The following is a 19,730-nucleotide window of genomic DNA, read 5'->3' as shown; positions in this document are numbered from 1 at the left end:
TGAAGTGCTGAATTTGATCTCCTCAAGCAGAGGTTGCATTTTTAAAAGGTTAGCTTCAGGATGGAAAAAATACAGATACTCACCTGAGTAGTAATACTCACCAGTATTACCTGAAACAGAGACAGCTTACTCTGGGAGGATACATGAGATTAATTGCAGCTAACATCAGTGCTTTTTTACCTTTTCAACAGGAGAGGAAAAAATAATTCATTTTAGGAAGCCTTGGTTTATTTTGCAGAACAAGAATATATAGCTTATGTTAAAAAAAAAAAAACAAACACCAACAACTGAACACCTGCATTGGAATGAGTATTCAGTGAAAGGTTGAGAATACAGCTATAAACACACTTAGCAGATGTTTGACTTCTGGGTTGTTCTGTTCTGGGACCCGTGGTACAAATGCGTTTTGTAGTGCTAATGAAGTCTTGGATCAGAGCAAAAATATTACCTTGGAGCTGTTCTTAGCAGCTGTTGATGCAGAAAATGTGAAGTGTGGAACTCAGTTTCAGCTCCTTTTTTGGTATTCCCTGGGCTGGAATTGAAGGCATGCTGTCTTGCCCATTCTGCTGCTGTGTGACCCTGCGGTAGCCGTAATCAGTGGTCTGGGAGATGAGTGAGCGGAGCAGGAGCGATTGGCTGGGGAGCAATTTCCCGGAGTACATCTGTGTCAGGCACAGGCAGCTAAAGCAGTCATGTATGCGCAGGCTCTGATCTCTGGGGAGGTTCATTACAGGGTCTCCTACAAGGGCATTCTCTGCTTCTGCACATCAGCATGGAAGAAGCTCGTCAAGGGAAGAAAATGCAACCTGTATGTAAATAGCAGCTGTGTAATGTAATAATGGCTTGAATGGGATTTGATGCAAGTGTTATTTAGCAGCTGTGGCTCAGAATTGTGTGCTATCTTACACTCACGAGTTGTGGAAGAAATTTTTGAAAGATCTGGTGATAGAAGTAGTAGTTTGAGTAGAGATTTCTGTATTAGGGAAGATATTTGCTGTGTTGTTAAATTGCTTAATCATAGTAACCAGCTTAATTCAGAAAGAAAATGTGCTCTTAAAATTGTGCCAGTATACTGTCAGACATTGAGATTGGTTGAGTGTTTTGAATTGGGTTGTTTTTTTCTCTTGCACTATTTTGAGTCAGCCTTTCTTAATTTGAAGGTTATCAGCTGTGGCTTTGGTTGATTCTGTGGAAGTATAGGATGTTTCTGGTAGAGAATCTTAAAGTAGCCAGCTAATTGTTCCTTTTTGACAAAAAAAAAAAAGGCTAGTGAACTTAATGAGCTGTGTAACTGAGGTGAAGTGTTTGCAGAGATAACATTTTCTTCAGACCTCAGCACGGATAAAAAACTCCATTTGTGGGGATTTATACAATGAATTCTAATATTAGTGTTACAAGCTATTTCTTAGCCATTGTATGGATTGTCATTACCACTGCCATGTAACTGCAATGCAGTGTGTAACAGGGATTACTACTTTAAAAGTTTCCTGGAAACTAAAATCTACAGGGTGGAATTTTCCTAAGGTGTAAAACTTTAAAGATTCCTGAATTATTGTATGTATGACAGCTAAATTTTCTATTCCCTTGTGTGAGCATAAGAATTTGATTTAGATTTATTAGAGTGCATCAGATTGTAATGGCCTTTTGTTTGTCAAGGTCTCTGTAGTACAGTGCTCGATTTTTTGTTTTCATTGTGGTGCTACTTTCAGCTTTGGCACAGAACTGTATCAAGCATGCATGTGCTTAGAAGACTAGGCACAGATTTGAGGTAACTAGTTGTAAACATTATAGTACTTCTGCTTTTTTTTACCTGTAATTTTAGGAATTCACTTAATTACGTTTAATTGAATGGAGATATGTTGGGTTTTTTTGAATGAAATTTAGTACTGTGAGGCAGGGATAAAATGCAACTTCATGAAATAGCTACTATAATATTAGATATGCAATTTGATATCTTGTGTTGGATTGCTGACAGTATTTGCTAAGTTTATATGGTGGTGAATTTTCTGGCTTGCAGAATACTCAGGCTGAATTCAAATAGACTTGTAAATCAAATATTCACTTGCACCTTGCTAGGAATCAAGCCATCTCTTTTTCTTGTGCTTGCTCTAATCCAGTTTTTTTGATGAATTGCTGTGGTGTGCCATGGTTGAAAGCCATTCACAACCGTGACCAGTCTCTTTCTTGTTGGTATTATGTTTCCTTTTCCTTCTGACTTTTTCTCACAATTTAATTTTCCCTTGTGATTAATGCAAACTTGGTTTATTGTCCAAAGACACGTTTAGTTTTTCTGGGACGTGGCTTCTCTTGCACATTGTGGTGCTCAGTGTGACCCTGGCTGGATTAAGGCCTGCTAGAACTGAGATAAAACTACTTATAAACATTCGATTTCGATAGAAGCAAAACATTAGTGTGTTTAGAACTGCTTTTTTCCTGAAATGCTTGGGTTTTGTGATGTTTAATTAACACACATGCACATCTTTAATGCCCTCCACATACAGTTTCAGAAAATTCAAAGTACAGTGAAACTTCCGGGGAGTTCAACTGAAGTCTGTTGATATCTTTTGGACATACTTTTCCAAACAAGGTTTGTAGAGCTGCTGTGTTTATTGTAAGTCTTCTAGAAGCAGATTGGTCAGATGTATTTAGTAAGGTAAGCTGAACAGTTAATTAGAGGATTAGTAGGCTAAAAAAATGTCTAAGTATCCCTAGCCTCTTCCGTGATGGTTATGGTCTTACTGAAATAAATCTAAGTGTCACACCTCCCTGCAAGGCTCTGAGTGTAGCTTTGATGAGGAGGGGCTGACGTTTACACGAGAGGATTGTTGACTAAAATAGGAGTTGTACATGCACAGGTAAAATTCACAGGAAAAGAGGGGATGTGTGGTGACGCCAAAGCCATTGAGCTGAGTTAGAGTCATTCCTGTAGTGCTTGAGCAATACCCTCTGCTAAGATAGTAGGGGAAAAAAATCTCTGGAAAGCAGCTGTTCTGTGCAAAGGAGACCATAGAAATTACAACTAAGGGGGAACCCATCAACGGTATGCTTCCTATTTTAAACCTGGCAAGTGTTCTGTTTGTGAATTATTATTAATTGTGCTCTCATCTGTATATATTTAGAGGGGAAGGCCAGCTAAAAATTGTACGATGACAAAATGAGACAGGGCTCATTTATATGTGGCGCATTTTTCCTTGGCTGTTAGGTTGATGTGCTTGATTTAGAACTGGTAGTGTTTCATCACTCTGGCAACTTCTGATGATACAGTGTTGCTGTGTAGAGATTGCGCCCAAAGACCTTACTTCAAATGCATCTATAGGACCACTTGTGCAGTTCAACTGAAGTTGAACAGTTTGATAGACTGCCTAATACCTTCACTTACTGTTATTTAGAAAGAACTTTAATTTTTTTTGTATCCTGGTTGTCCTTCAAGGAGGCAGCAACTATGATGCCTGCCCTCCTGCCTACTGTGGGCTCATCTTACCTCTGGTTTAAAAGCAGAATCAGTCTGAAAGAGAAGTAAAACAATATACTTAGAACTTAACAAGTGCTGCTGTTAGTTGGTCCTGCAGGTAAATCACGTCTACAAGCCCTTTCTATTTACTCACTTTTAACTGAGGCTGTGCTTGGTGCTGTGTGCAGGTAGCAGTGGGAGGAGACCTATGGGATGGACCTGGTGCTTGCCTGAAGTAGAGTGATTGGCCTTCAACTCTACATACAGCATCCAGAGATGACATTAACAAATACACTGTTTTTCTGGTTTCTTTGCTTTTCCTTTCCAGAGCTGCTGTCCCTGGTAGACTTAATCTCCTAATTTTGTGGGTCTACAGCACTGGTCTTGTCTGTTTTTTACTTCCTGAAGTATTAGTTCTTATTAACTTGCAGCTCTGGGCGGTTGAATGGATTGAGAGGGGGTTGTACATGCATTCTGTAAATTGGAGATGTATTTTATTTCCTGGCTACATGGAGTATTATGTGTGCCTAGAGGAGAAATGCAGACTTCTGAAACAGACCACTTGGGAAATGTGGCTGTGACAATGAATAATGAATTACCCTGTGGGTTCTAAATTACCCTGAACAATATATTTCAGTACCTATGTAACAAAACAACTGAGTTTGTTTATCTATTTTTGATAAAGATCAGTTTTAAAATATTTTATAGATGTACACACACATACCTGGATACATTTGCAAAGTGAGGTTGTGTAGTTCCTCTTTGGTTACCTTTGAGATATATGGTCAAAATGAAGGTTTTAATTCCTTTTCATAGCCAAACCTTAATTTTTGAAGCAGAGCAATATCAACAATCTTATGTTAATTAATTTTTTTTTGTTTGTTTTTGTCACTGGAACTTTTTTTGATGGCTGTCATATCCATCTCCTGAATGTAGATCCCACAAAGGAGAGCTGGTAATAGAACAAGAGTCCTGTTTTGGCTATGCTTCCTAAGGCCAAGCCGCTGTTGACTCTGATTCAGTTTGCCCTGGGCCTCTCCTGTTGTGTCCTCTTGCAGATAGCACGTTGATGGATGGTTTGGTCCAGCTGAACTGCTCCTGTGTGCTTACTGGTGGTGAAAGGAGGAAGAGCTGAGTGTGACAAGCAAAATGCGCTGTGCACAAGTGCTCATATGCTGCTGATCTTGGTAAATCTACAGCAGTGTGCTACAAAGGTTTGCCAGTGGGGTTTGTAAGCAGGGTTTGCTCCTGTTTTGGGAGGAATGATTTGTTGGTACCACATTCCAGACTAAGAGCAAAATCCTGTCTGCCAGATCTCTTGTGCTTACAGAAGTAGAGATGGATCCATGGGTTCTTGTGGGAAGGAGGAGGAAACTGTGTGCTTTCTCTTCAAGCCAGAGTGATTGGGATACAGTTACAGTCACAAAGCAGTATGTAGGACCACTGGGATGGTATAGACAGTTATATTAGAATACTATTAAAATAAGAAGTGTTAAACTGTTGGCCAGGGACAGATATATAAAGGAAAAACATTGATAGGAGTACGCTCCGTCCTCCCCATCCTGAGTTGGCGTTAGTTTTTGTTGGTTGCGTTTTGTATTGTGGTTTTGTTTTTTCTTTTTTATTTGCATCTACTTCAATAAATGCTGCAGTAAAGCCTCTTTGTAGCATGAAATTTGTAATGTAATTTGTTTTTGGGGGGAAGGGTGATGGTGTTTGTGGAGTTTTTTTTGTTTGTTTATGCCCTCTCTTAAGCCCTACTTACTGACTTCCATGAGCACTAATATAATCGCTTCTGGTGCTGCAAGTCACTCTGTAACTCTGCTGGGGAAGAACTTTGGTCTGAGGAAATGTAAATGGAGCACATAAACATTGACTTAGCTAAGTAATGCTCTTAAATGTTGATCTCAAATTATTCTTAACATGGTTACTGTATTGCTCATAGATTTTAAAAGTTTACAGTTAGCTGTATCAGCTATTTATGATCACTGTCTATCACCAGAATGATTTGATTAGACTGTATTTCAAGTACCTTAAAAATGTGCTTCTAGCAAGTTGTCTGTCTTGGAAGTGGTTATTCAGTAATGCACTTTGGCAGCTTGCCCGTCTGAAATCTGTCGTGTGTGTGACTGCACAAGGTTAAGTGAGTTGCATGGTGAGAAGTGCTTGCAGAGATGACAGTGGAAACTTGCCTTTGAATTTAATACTCCTTGCATCATATTCGTGCTAGTCCTTGAGACTGTGGCTACCACTTACTGCTGGAGGTTGTCAGTTCTTCCCAACTCAGGGCTTTCCATAAAAATTCGTGCAATTTAGGATTGACTCTTTTTTCAGTACTAGTTTTAAAAACATGTGGCATTAATATGCTAGATACAAAAAGTGTACTCTACTAAATGACATTAAATGTTTGAGAAGGTAAATTAGTAGTGTTAACAATTTCTGGTGCTTGGTTTTCTGCAAGGAGGAATTACTCTTTTCTCACAGACTGAAAAAAGACATTTGAAAACCAGAGGTGGCAAGAGGAATCCTACTGGGAGTCTGCTGGAGCGCTGAGTATTTGAAAGTCTTGTCTGATCTATAGCAGTTGAAAAGGGATTTAATTTTCATGCTGAGGAGAGTTTGAAGGCTGAGAAGACAGATTCTAATGTATACAGGCACCTCTAGCTGAATATGAAGGTTTTACTGGAGGTTGTTTCTGCAGTGTGTTTATGAGTATCCAGAAATCTGGTGTTAGGAAAAGTACACTTAGTGTATCTTAATACAATGTGCTAGACTTTTTATTTTTTTTCCCTTGAAGTACTCAGGATTTGTTCTATTTTTATAAATTACCTTCTCCTTAAAAAAAAAAAAAGTGCAAACCAAAGGTGAAAGCTTAATTTCTCCCTAGGGCACCTTGGTTGCTGTTTATGTTGGTTTTTCCCCCCTTTCTTGATTGTTCTGTCTTTTGACTGAAAATGAAAGTTACATACATTCTAAATTAGTCTTGAATTTTACTTCGGCTTATCTACATCAGCTGTATTTGGGCATCTGTGGGATTGTCCTATGTAAAGTTTCACATGCTGTGAATGGTAAACTGCCCAGGAATATTTGCTTTAAGCTCCAAGTCATTCTCTGCCAAAAACAGGGAAGTTGACAAATTTTCCACAATCCCACTGTTCTTTGTTTATGTAAAAAGTTCAGAAAGTAGACAAGAGAACTGAAATGGCAGCTGTAAAATTTTCCCTCCTCTCAGTGCATTCAACTGATATGATAGATCATCTATAATTACTGGAAGCTATGCCCTACAGACTTTATTTTTAACCAGGAAAAGGTTGTAGTTTGGAATTACTTTATAATGTATTTGAATAATTTTGGTTTTTTACCTGACCTAAGGCAAAAATATCTCATACTGGGATTTGCTCTTGGCATCACAAAACAGATATGTTAAAATGATGCTTTGTGTTTTTCTGAACAAAGGCTGTAAATGATATGCTTCCTTCATGTATGATATTTGTGGTTGTTAATGGTTTATTCTTGGAAGAGTCTTTGCATATGTTGAGTACTTTGAGATAGTGATAGAACGGTTTGCAAGGGCACACATGCCTTCCTGTAATCTAATCTTAAAAGACATGTTACTTTCACGTGATGTGGTTTTTGAAGACTGCTTCTGTATGTATGAGTTTGGCAGAGAATCTCTTTTACTGAAGCAAAGGGTGGTATAATTAATAATGTAATACAGGGCACACAGCAAATCCAGTTTCAAAATGTTATTGGGAGATGAAAACTTCTCCTTTTATGTATATTTTTCATGGTGTCTATGCAGTTTTCTACTGGTATGCAGTTGTTTGTATCATCCGGAGAAAAACTCTTCCTTTGTTGCTCAAAAACTGTGTGTTTGGCAAGATTTCAAGTGTCCTAAAAGGACTGCTGGGGATGGGTGTGTTTAGGTGCAGGAATTTTCAGGAGTCTGTGGCTGTAACCATGAAGCTAATTGTGGAACAGATTTTGATAGCGGTTTTCCTATTACTAGGGATTTTTTTCCTACTCAGATATAAAAACCACTTGAGGTAGTTCAGAGAATTTGTAATTCTTCCATCTGCTTCCATCTCTACTTCGAGTTTTGTGGTAATGTGCATACTGTGTGTATCTGTTTCTGTGAACAGGAGTGTACTACAGTACACTGGATTTTGGTGCATAGGAGACAGGAATATACTATTTCCCCCTATACTCCCCTCCCATCTTATTACTATGACACTTGAAAAATTTCTACCACTTTTTTATTAACAGATCCTTGGAACATTTTCATGGTCTTTCTCCAATAGACATTGCCTCAATTTTTTAAATTGTAGCTCTGTGGAGTGTACAAGGTTTTTTCTACCCTGCTTGCAAAACTCTACTGTCACTACAATGCAGCAGTAGTGACAAAGTTAGGTTACTGTGTAATGCCTTTCTTGAACACCCTATTTTCAGGGACACAGCTCAGAATTGACTTGTATTTAGTTTTCAGAGGTTTATTCTGCCATGTGCTACTCTTTCCTCTTCTGTTTTTACTTATTTGCATAGTGCCAGCTGCTTTTGGTTTTTTGTGGTCTAGCTGCATCTAACCTTTTTTTGAACCTCATCAGAATTTTTTCTCACCATGTGGTGCTCGTCATCTTCGTATTCTTTAATCTTCTTTCCTCAGTAGTTAAATACTTAAATTTCTTTTGTATATATGCACACAATATACTATAATAAAGATATTTTTTGTTAAGATCAAGGAGTTCTGTGTTCAAAAAGATTTTTTTTGGGAGTGGAGTTGATACAGTGTGTTTTAGCTTGTACTTGTTACACACAGGTATGTTGTTTTTCATCCTTGCCACTTTTCCTGTGAGGTGACAAACTTGTTCTATATATAAAGTAATTGCATAATTCTAAGACCAAAGTTTAGTTGAATGTCAACACTGTTAGGGTTCCCAGTTCCTGTAAGACTCCTGATTTAGGCTTCTGTTTTTCTCTCATGAACCCATTATCACAGATCCTCCATGGATTGAAATGTAGAGCATCAGATCAATGTAACTGCTGCTAGAGGCAGTGATCAAACAAACTTGTGGTAGATCTGGCTGTCATATGGCCACAAGAGAAGTCACTTTGGTGAGCTGATCTAATGGAAAACTAAGCAAGTTATTATAAAAAAGCTAAAAAAAAAAACCCAAACAAACAACAAAGAAAGCACACCGTTTCTTAAGCACTTTTTGTCTGATTTCATGATGGTTAGGTCTGACTTAAGGAAAAAGTCTGTGCCCAAGGGAGCAGAAAGATCAGGGGCAGTAATCTTTAGCAGCTAGCCTTGCCCTTATATTTGGATGTAAAACTGCCCTTAGGCAGTTCTTCTTTTGGAGAACCAGCTCTGTCAGGAAGCTGTAATTTGTGAGCTGTGAAAAGTGGACTTTATTCTAAGGAATGCAAACACATGGAGAAAGGCAACTCTAATGTTGTTTTGATGTCAAGTCTGAGATGGGCTTGAGATTTCTACTATTCAGTTACTTTATTGTTGTAAAGACTGAGCAAAAGGCAGTTTTAAGGTCTGCTTTAGTGATGTGCTGACTGTGATTAGAGGATGTGTTCAGAGATAAGCCTATATCTATTTCAAATATTTCATGTTATGAGTGATGTGGTTTCAGTAGTAATGGAACCCCAAAAGGTCTGCTGGAAACTGCTGCTTTTTAACTTCATGGGTTAAAAAAAAAAAGTGAATTAGGTTAACAAGCTGGCTGTTGAAACCTGAATAAAGCAGTTATTTTGATATTTCCAGAGTTATGGGTCTAGGAAAGACCTTAGGTTGGATAGCCTAACCTTTTTGCTACCGCTTTGTTCAAAAAGACTTCTTATTGGTGCTGGAAAATCTCACACAGGAATTGCCCCCTGAAGAGAAGAGCTTGAGATCTCTCAGTATTAACTTCTGTATCTTTTTATAAATTTACCAGTTATTTCATTGAAGTAGATTGATTGCTGTTGAATAAAAAGCTAAAAGAATACTGCACTTTTGAAACATGTGTCCTGATTGTAATGAAATACAGAGTATTGCAGAAGGAAATTTTATGGTATTTAGCCTGTCTATTGATTTACTGTCTTTTCCTTCAATGCAGGGTAATGTTTTCTTGAAAAATTGGATGGGTAGGTTTTTAGTGACAATATACTGTCTCAGAACATATTTAGGAAAAAAAAGTAGTTCTGTTTAGTTGTAACTTAAACTTGTGTCTTGTTTCTTCAGGGTCATGATGAAGAAGCTGTTGTGGATATGGGCAAAATCAGCTCTACTATCAATACAAATTTTGAGAAGGAAGAACTAGAGAGTAAGTTTGTGGTGGTTTTGTGTTTGATTAACATGTATTTTTCTCCTAGGGATAAAAGATGAATTTTCTTTGGTAAAAGGAATCAAAATTTTATGGCTATCATGAAATTCTGGGAGTAAAACTGGTGAAAGGCAGAGGTGACATGCCCTGTTTTGTCTCTGTGCATGCTGGTAAATATCCACGGTTCTAATCTGTTACCAAAAAAAAACCCCAAAATTACTGAAGCTTTCCAAGGAAAGCTTGCTTCTTAGACTTAGGTTTGAAAAAATAATTCCTGTTGGTAAGTAATTTTCCAGCATGAATGATGTCACGTTCTGAAGAATTAAAAGTCAGGAAACAGGGGTCATGAGGGAGATGTTTGTTTTCTTTTCTGAAAGTTAAGTGTCCTTGTGATTGTGGTCATGCACTTCAAATACTGAGAGTCTGAACAGACATGTAACTGTCCTTCTGGGTCCATAGTAAACTGTATGTTCCACAATCTGCTCTTAGTAAAGCATTATGGTAGTCTTCATTATTTGACTCAGGATCCCACATTTAGCAATAAAAATAGCAATGATTTAGTTTCATGTAGCAGAATGTAAAATTAGATATTTCATCTAAGACATGACTTTTCTTCTTACTTGAAAACAAATTAGTTTGGGATGAGGATTCATGGATGCTCCTTAATGAACAAGGAAAAAACTAGGGAAATGCAGTGTTAAAGTCTTCATTATTTGCCTTTCACATGGAATACTCTGAAGCTTAATTAACATTTGCAGAATGCTAGAGAAGGCAGTAGATTCACTGAGTTGTATTGACTCTTACACTGCTTCAGCACACTGGAAAAACCATAATGGCAGCAGTTTTTGGCTAAGAAAGGTTGATTTTAGGTTGCTGTGACATTTTTCTCATACTGTGGTATAACAGGAGACAGTTTAAAGTGATTGAAGTTGTTTGCTGCTGCAACATACTCTTGATCTGTCCCCTTCATTCTGTTACTGTTTTCTGTCTTGTGCTAACACTTCTGTTGGCCTGACCAAACCACAATCCCAGCTAGGTCTGTTAAGCCAGTGGAAAATTTACCAGTCTGACAAAGGAAGATGGTCAAGATCGCAGCTGTTGGGCACCCAAAATGCCACACTGATGTATGTGTGCCGGAGCTGAGCAGAGGAAGGAAGCGTGAATGTGGGGCTGAGAGGTGCGGCAGTGGAGGCTGTGACAACGCTGGTTTAGATGGGGTTCTGCTGTAGGGAACCCACTGCCATGGCGTAGGGAAACCACTGCCATGGCTGTTTCTGCAGTTGAATCAGACAGTGGAGATTTAAGCTGTCTCCTCCTTTATTTCTTTCTCTTGCTTTTCTCAGGAGATGACCCAGAAAGTCTGTGTGTATGTTTTGCAGGGAGGCAGGGGTTAAGGGGAAGCAGGCATCCAGCTGGAGTAGTGTTTGAGGCAGCAGCCTTAGCAGCTGTAATGCCTTGACCCCAAGGAATGACATGGGAATGTGCAGCCAGATCGCTTCCCCAGTCTCTTTCAGAGCACATTCCTGTAGAGTGCTTCAGCTCGTACAGCACTGCAGTTAACCAAGATACTGAGTGGGAAGGCAGGGGGCTCAGGCTGCCTGAGGCAATTTAAGCACTTGGATGACTGCTATGGAAAATAACCCTGTTTTACCCATAGCCAAAGAGTAAATTAAGGTGAAATGTAGACTGCTGTCCAATGAACAATTGAGTCAATGTAAGTGCTTTTGAAAGGAGGAGTTGAGATCTCAGTCTCATCACCTTGCTCTTAGCCATGCTCCTCATCTTTTCTTTCACTCCCTCACTCATTTTGGAGTGGCCCAGTGTTGTATCTCAATGCAAGAGGGGGCTGGATACAGAGGTTTAACAAATAACTAATAGGAAGTATCTGACAAGAAAAATGTTTTCCAGTAGTATTATCACATATGTGAAGTTGTATATAGGTACACATTTTCTCACGTAAATAGGAATTATTCTTGGTGTTCACATATATTTTTTAGTATCGTGTATGTTTGTAAGAATTAAATTTTTATTGATAGAATGGAACAAGGGAGGGGCACCATATAGTTTGACTTTTATCAAAGTGAAAACTATTCCAAAGTAAGAATAAAACGGTTTTTTTTTCCTCTGTGAAAGAGAAAAGGGTATGTAAGTGTGATTGTTCAGCTCATATAGTCACCTTCTCAGAGATTCTTCAAACTCAGGGTGTTCTAGAGGATGAATTTATGTGGACTTATAGCTCTGTTTAAGAGTTCATTATTTATAAGCTATTATGATAAAAGTAGGTATGTGGAATTTTTAGGTTTTGTTTGTAATTCTGGTATCAAAATCCTATAAGGAGAGAAATAGGAGTAAGCAGTAAAAAATTCCAACTAGTATTATTTTTTATTTCTGACACAAATATTTTCTTGTAGGCTTGGGAAGCCCTCTACTAAAGCATTGGGCATTGGAAGTGTTTTAAGACTTTAATCTATTTCAGTCTAGTCTTTCCATATGTGTTTCTGGTGACTTGAAAAGGACTACTAGGAATTTTGAACCTTTACAGAAGTATGCATCGATGTAATTTCAGAGAGAGTCAGCAAGCAGCGCATTGAGTTCAGCTCTGGTGTGAAGCACAACACTTTTTAGAGCCCATATGGACAGATGATACTTAACCTTCTTAAAGCATGTACAAACTAATATTGATAGGTTTGATAGAGCAGAGGGCATAATTTTGCTCTTAATACTAAAGGGAAGGTGTCTTAGTGTTTTCAGTTTCTTGTATGTTCTGGAAATTTTGTGATGAAATGTTAATGGAAAGAGAAACAAATGCTAAAGGGGAAAATAGATCTTGGACTTGGAGCTTCTCAAGCCCTGCATTCTATTTATGGTGGCTGGCAGAGTGTGATACCTGTCTGGAGTGACAGTGTTTAGGTTAGGAAGGTTAGGCACAGGCTGCTGGTTTCGTAACACTCTTCCCATAAAAGAGGAATGGTTAGAGATGGTAAACTGCAATTGTGGGCAGACTGTGTGTGTACTAAATAAAGGTACTGCACTTTACTGAAGCTGTAAGGCCTTATTTTGAATTAACAAATGTCAGTTTACAGAAGAGCTAGAAAAGGGAATAACATCTTAAAATAACCTTTTTTAAGAGCACCTAATGTTCTTAACTTGATGCCAGGCTCTTTGAGCTGCAGTGAATGAGAGTAATAACAAAGTCACCCAGGAGATGGAAGTAAGGCAAGAATATTAATGGCAGAGGTATTTAATGTGATCTTGTAAAATGTATTTTCTGTTAAATGATGTTTAAGGAAAACTTTCTTAACTTGGGCTGGCTTGATACTACAAGGATGCATCTTTTAAAATGTGTAGCTACTTTTCAACCTTGATTTGAGGATACATTTACTAGATACAGTGTAAGGGAAGAAGGGACACATTCTGTTACTCTTAGTGGGCATAGCAAAGATAAGCAGTTTACACATAACAGAGGTTTCATTCCAGAAACAATCTTGAGGTCAGGAATGTATGTCTTGGTAGACTAGTTTTCTGTGGCATAAGTCCAAGCACCAGCTTTCAAGAGTTAAGATGGTTTAATAGCTGTCTACTCTCACATTATCCTGTGGCAGGTGTAAGTAATGTTTACATTTTAAGTCACCCTATTATCTCATGTACCTTGATGAGCCTTAATTTTTATTTAAGAAAAGAACTGTGGTTTTCACTTAATCTTAGTTGACAAGGGCAAGCAATCAAATAATCCTGTATTTTTTCTCCCCTTACGTGAATATTGTGTATCTAAGTAGACAACTTGCTGTACAAGTGTTTCATGATTTGAAGCTTTTTAAAAGTGTTTGACATAAACTGTGTCGTAATGATTTTTTCCCTGACTTCTATTATTTAAGAGAACAAGATGTAATGTTTTTGTTCTGACTGTATCAGAAATTTTATAAAAAGACAGCTAATTGCAAACTATAATAGTTTTATAATCTGAAACACACATAAAATTATTATTTAAGTAATATGGTCATAAAACTGAAGTTCTACCAAGCAGCACAAACCAAAACTTAAAACTTGCAGTAAACTTGATAGTCCCAGATCACTCAAATATAAACTTTTTGAGATGAGGCAGAAGAGACTACTTGAATCTGCAACCTATTACTTCTTGATGACTTTTCATAACCTTTACCTTTTTTCAATCCCTTAAAAATCAGCTGTTCCAAAAATTGACTAAACTTGTGCCTTGTTGGATATTAGAATTATTGCTGAATGGATGATTTCTCTATTTGTAGTTCACTGAAAGTTAGTGTTTCATAGCAGTTTAAGCTTTTAAATTTACCTTTTTTTAATTTACAAAATAAATAAAAAAGGAGAGAGTTGAGTTTTTCTCAGGAATGAGTAACCCTTCTGTGAAGCAAGATTCCTTCTGTAAATACCAGTAGATGCATTTGGCAAACCAATCCATTTAAGCATTTGTACAAAGAGGGTTGTGATCAAAATTGTTATGACAATGTATTTGTGACCTGTTGACGAAGTCAGAAAATTTTCATTTCAGAAGTTTCTTATGAAATACTTCATAAGAACAGTGTTAGGATGTGGAAGCCTTATGTCTTTACCAGGAGGATGGGAATTGATGATCTTTAAGATTCATTGCAACCCAAACCATTCTGCGGTTTTATGTTGTGTTTAGTGGACAAAGGGCTAGTCTTGAATGTTAATGGGACTTCCACTTGAATTGCTTATTTCTAGGTTTTCTCTCCTCCAACAGAAACAACTCTTTGAAATTACCTTATATGTGTATCCTTTTTCCTGAGCTCTGCTGCAGAGACAGGCTGCACCGAGGATCCTCAGCTGGGATAACGCGTGGGGCCCAGCTCTGCTCTGCCTTGGCTGTGCAGCGCAGGGACGGCTTGTCCTCCCTCCCATCAGCACCAAGGGCTGGCTCCTTGCCCTGGCAAGGGACATGGCTGCTGGCAGGGAGCCACAGGTCTGTGCCAGAATCCCTGTGCGGCACTGCCACCCAGCACTAAGCTTTTCCTATTACTGTTTCTACCTGCCTATCTAATATAAACCCTTCCTGAATATTGTTGATTGTGTCTAATAGAAGTATGCAGTGAATTTTTCTCTATGACTGCCCCTACGAACTCATTTGATTTTAAGTCAGAAAAAAAAATCACTTTCGTGTGTAATGAGAAATCTGGCATTTACTGTTTTTGTCAGCAGAATATGCTAATCTTTGTCTCTAGTGAGAAAACACTCTTCCTGAACACTTTACGCTGTGCTGTGCTGACTATGGTTTGGGATTGTGCTTCTCAGTTTTATCAGTTCAAGTATAAAGAGTGTATTCTTAGAGAGACCAAATTCCTAGGAGCAGCAGGAGATATCAGAGTACAGTCCAGGTTGTGTTCTGGATTCTAAAATACGCTTTACTGTGGAGAACCTTTGGGTTCCAGTCGTGGCATGCAGTTATCCCGTGAAAGAATTTTCTTTACTTCTTTTGACAGGTTCGTTGGAAAATTTTATCTCAAATGTTTAATTCTGAGAGGATGAGATAGATTTAGTTAAATAATTCCTTTAACAAGAAGAATCCTTTGTAATTAAAGGACTGCTTAGTAGTCAGTTGATGTGTGGAAGACCAAGATTATATTAAATTATTTTATATTCATTTTTGATACATTAATTCTGTAGAAAATAATTTGACTCTTTCTTGGGAATGTGCATGAAAAGTTTATAAAATAAGTGAAAAATGCTGTTTGTTCTGAAATACTTAGTTTCTCTCTTATGCCAGGAGCTTCACTATCAATACTAATTTCTGCATTTAGTTGCATCCTTCAGAAGTAGGACATTATTTTTAATTAGAAAATTAGCGTAGCAGAAGTATTTTTTGAGAATTAGTGACTTCAGTGATTTTTCATTATAAATAAACAAGGGTGTGTGTGTGTGTATTGAGGCATTGCTCTTGTTCCTTAAGTTTTACCAGAACCAAGAATATTTGGAGAAGTCCTATGGACTCTGAAATTTTTAAGGGCAACAAAAGACACTTTTGTTCTTACTCTTACTTCTTCCATCCCTCTCCTTTTCCCCATTTTTGTACTTCTAACTTCAGAGCAGTCTTGTGACAGCAAAGGTCACAATAAGTTGTGCTCGTAGATTGCATTGAGCTTATTTTTGTGCATACAAGTATTCTCTGTGATGTAAGGGAAATTAATACCAAGGAATGAGATGCTGTGCTCCAGATCTTTCCTGCTAGGGTAATGCATTTGGAGGTGTGAGCTAAGACATCAAACAGCCGATTTCTTCCCTGTTTTATGATCTTAAGGAATGGATTAGGGTCTCTCTTGCAGATGCTCCAGTGTTTCCATACTGGAATGCTCCATGCTAGAATGAGATAGATGATGACATTATTTGATTTAAAAAGGCTTCTGTATAAAATACATTTTCCATCTTCAGATTATTATTTGAAGATTTTCCATAAAAACAGTAATTCTTGTCACAAAGCTTTAGTCTTCAGTTGGGAAGATAGGGTCACAATGGTACGTTGTGAAAGGGTGAGGGGGATCACACAGAAGTTGCTCTATCAGAAGTGATAGTTGGATATTAGAATTTTTTTTCAGGTAGTGTGTTGCTGTAGGTTGGTATAGGTTGCCTAGGTAAGCTGTAGAACATATATCCTTAAAATTACTAAAAGGATGGCTGTCATCCTAACTAAACTGATCAAAACCATGGCTCCAGCTTTGAAGTTGGCTGTACTTTGAGCAAGGTTGGACCAGGGAGCTTACCTGCAGATGGTCCTTACATCCATCATTGATTGCTCTTAGTTCAAATTTCTAAGTAACAGGGTTTCAGAATCCACATAGATACAAACTTGATTTCCTTTGCTTTTCCTTGTTAAGATGGAGAACAATGTCCTTCTTTCTATGAAGCTTTAAAGGCATCTAGCCAAAGAGAAGAGAGGGTTCTGTGTGAAAAGAGAAGACCTAGTGATATCAGGGCATTTTTGTTCAGCTCTCTCAGGCTTCAGAAGTCTTCTATTATGAAAATCTTCCACTTTCATAGGAGCTCTGGGGAGAAATCAGAGCATTTTCTTTTCTGTAAATGTTATAGGACTTCACCCAAAGTGACTTTTGGAATGAGACCAACCATGTGATTGGAGATCAACCATGTGATGGAGACACGTTTCAAGATCCTAACACTTAAGTTTGTTTCATATTGATAAAGGCCTTAAGTAGTAAATACTCTCAGTGGATTTGAACAGCTAAGCTTGGATAAAGTCATGTTGGATTAAAATGAGCAATCATCTCTTGAGCTTTGTATTACTAAATTTAGTATTGGGCAGTCTACTAATTCTATTGATTATTGGTTTATAGTAATTCTGTAAGAAGCTTTGTTTGAAAGTGGTACTATGCTACAGACATTTACGTGAATAAAGCTTTGAAGGTCACATGATGTACCTTTTGAACTTCTAAACACAATATTCAAGTAAAGGTTGTGTCCCTTGTAAAAATAACACCCCATGCTAGAAACTTGAATCCCAACCCTTTTAGAGTTGAATTTATTTCCAGTGCTTTCACAGATGATATATTAATTTTATATTAATTGCCTTTCTTGGAGGTCTGTTTTTTTATTTTGTTGAGGTTTGGTTTTTTGGCCAAACCAAAATTTTCTGAAAAATGTGAAATCTGAAAAATAACTTGTTTAGTTCAATTCACTGGGAATGAAGGAAAAAAATGGCCATGGCTTTGTTTTACTTTGCTTTTCCTTGTAAATTATATTTATAAGTAAATCTCTGTCTGTCTATCTGCAAACATTATTACTCCTATCTGAATAATGAAACTTAAGGAAACACAGACCTACTCAGTGCAGCTATCTTATTTTTACAAGGCTTCTAATGCTTTGCTTTATTGAGTAGAATCAAAGTTAAGCTTGTCCAATTTTTATTACATAGTTTTGTCCCACTTTTGGAGTTGAATATGTCTGTAAGCAGTTTTTGGGTAATCATGACAGTATAGTCAACAGCAGTAGTTTCAGATTTTCTAGACAGTAGTTGAAATATCTTTATTTATGACTGTGATAGCAGAATGAAGGTCCCTTTTCCTAAGGAACAGTGAGGTGCACTCATAAGCTTCTTTTTGCTATAGGTAAATTTTTCTCGGTTGGTCTATTGTACTGCCACCCTCACTCCTTGCTCTGAAAAATATTTCACAGGCTTTTTATCAACATCAGGTTTTTTCTTAGTTATTCTGATGGAATTACATTGGATTGTGATCCATTTTACTTTATAAATGCTGAAAATCATTTGCTCATTGACATTTCATATTAGTCCCAAAGTACCATTGCAGATGTCTGAACACTTTGCATATACAGAAGTGCTTTGGGGAAGGTAGTCGTGGTTTACATTTGCCTGCAAGACCATGTCTACATGAGGAAATAGCATCACAGTAGTCACTTCTGGGCAGTGTGGGCTGAAGGGCAGGGTCATAACCCATGGCTAGACTGTTCCCTGTCTCTGTGAAACCCTCGTTTGTCCAGGTGGCAAGAAGGCTTCCTTTAAATCTTCCTTTTGGAGTGGAACAGCAATAGCAAATGTAGGTTGTGCACTGACCATCCACGTTACTAACTTGGCAGTGCCTGCTTGAGGCAGCTACGAGGTGCCTGGACATGATTCTATGGTTTCTGTCATAGTAAAAGCCATTTGCTGTGGACCCAGGTTGTTTAAAAACACCTTGTTTGTTGCTTATTTCAGCTCAGTTTTCCATAGCTTTTACTTGTGTCTTAGCAGCATATCTGCTCTCCTCCAAACTTTTCTACTGGAGAAAAAAAGTTCTGTCTCAGTGCAATTAGGTAAAAGGAGATAGACTCATCATTTCGACCTCTCCATGCAGCAACGTGGTCTTTGACTATGGAAACGGTTCACACTATTACAAATGCCAGTTTTTGCAATAGCAAGGTGTATCGTTTAAGATGGAGATCCTTGGAAAATCTCTGAGAGATTTTTGTTTCTTATTTGTGGGAACAGTGAAAGACCAAAATGTGGAAGTCCTTATTTTTCAGGGAGTAAAATCCTGAACAGTTTCAGACTCCTTCAAGGTTGGTTTTTTTTGTCTTTTTTTTCTTTTTTCTTCAGTGCAGTGATCAAAACACACGCTTAAAACAGTCTTGTTAATTATATAAAATGCTTGATTACTAGAAGTGTGCTAGAGTTTCTCTTAGGAGGAAACAGTTCCTGCAAAAAAATCCAGCACTTTGGCAACAAATAGAGCAGTTGGAGTGTATATATAAAGTGTAGCTTCATACCTGCTAATTGAATATATAAAATAAAACAGAAACCCTAACAGGCATAGTAACAGCACTTGCAGTGAGTGGTGGCTTTGAGTGGAATGTGGTGAGTAATGCAGTTATTTTTGAACCTCGTACTTTTGCTTTCCCTACGCTTAAGATTATTGTGTCATGATGGTGTCAGCAACATGACCATTGTTAATGATGCCCCCGATCGTATTACATATATATATACACCAAGGGCAGTGATTTATAGGTGTCACATTGGCATTAATTTCTTTGGGAATTGCATTGTGCATAGCAGTCATGGAGGGCAGAGGTCAGGCTGCCAGGCAGGGGCTGGGTATTGTTGGAAGAAACTCACAAAAAGACAAGTCTCTCTCTATAAATAGGACTGATGAGTGCTTCCAGAAATTAATCTCTTTTCCACTCTTACATGGAAACAAATAGCTTTTAATGTGCTTAATTTCAGATTTGGTCATAGTGCCAGTCAGTCAGCTCTAATTAAACTTGTATTGGAAGTGTGTCAAGAATTGGATCCTGTTATGTGAAAAGGAATCTTTGACCAATTAATTAAATGCTGAACTTCCTTGTGTGAATAATGGTTTTTTCTTGTATTTTTAGTCAGGTAGCACTGTAAAAATACATGAAACTTCTATAAAGCAGTATCTTTTTGGGCTTAGGGATTCTTTTTTTGGGAAATAAGCTTGACATCTTAC

At 37.8% G+C, this 19,730-nt stretch overlaps 1 protein-coding gene across 6 annotated transcripts in view; it reads left to right on the top strand.

Moving 5' to 3' along the window:
* The first annotated feature begins 9,688 nt into the window (after positions 1–9,688).
* The window catches only part of SLC4A7 (solute carrier family 4 member 7), a 57,746-nt gene continuing 47,704 nt past the window's right edge, over positions 9,689–19,730 (top strand). For all 6 annotated transcript variants that reach the window (XM_031058907.1, XM_031058904.1, XM_031058906.1 and 3 more), the window contains exon 1: positions 9,689–9,765. In XM_031058907.1, the coding sequence (XP_030914767.1) occupies positions 9,711–9,765 (55 nt within the window). In that variant the 5' untranslated portion in view covers positions 9,689–9,710. The remainder of the gene's footprint in view (positions 9,766–19,730) is intronic.

Source organism: Geospiza fortis, unplaced genomic scaffold (genome assembly GCF_000277835.1).
Source record: "Geospiza fortis unplaced genomic scaffold, GeoFor_1.0 scaffold231, whole genome shotgun sequence".
NCBI classification, from domain to species: Eukaryota; Metazoa; Chordata; class Aves; order Passeriformes; family Thraupidae; genus Geospiza; species Geospiza fortis.
Note: the sequence above shows the minus strand (reverse complement) of the source record. Positions and strands in the feature narration are given on the sequence as shown.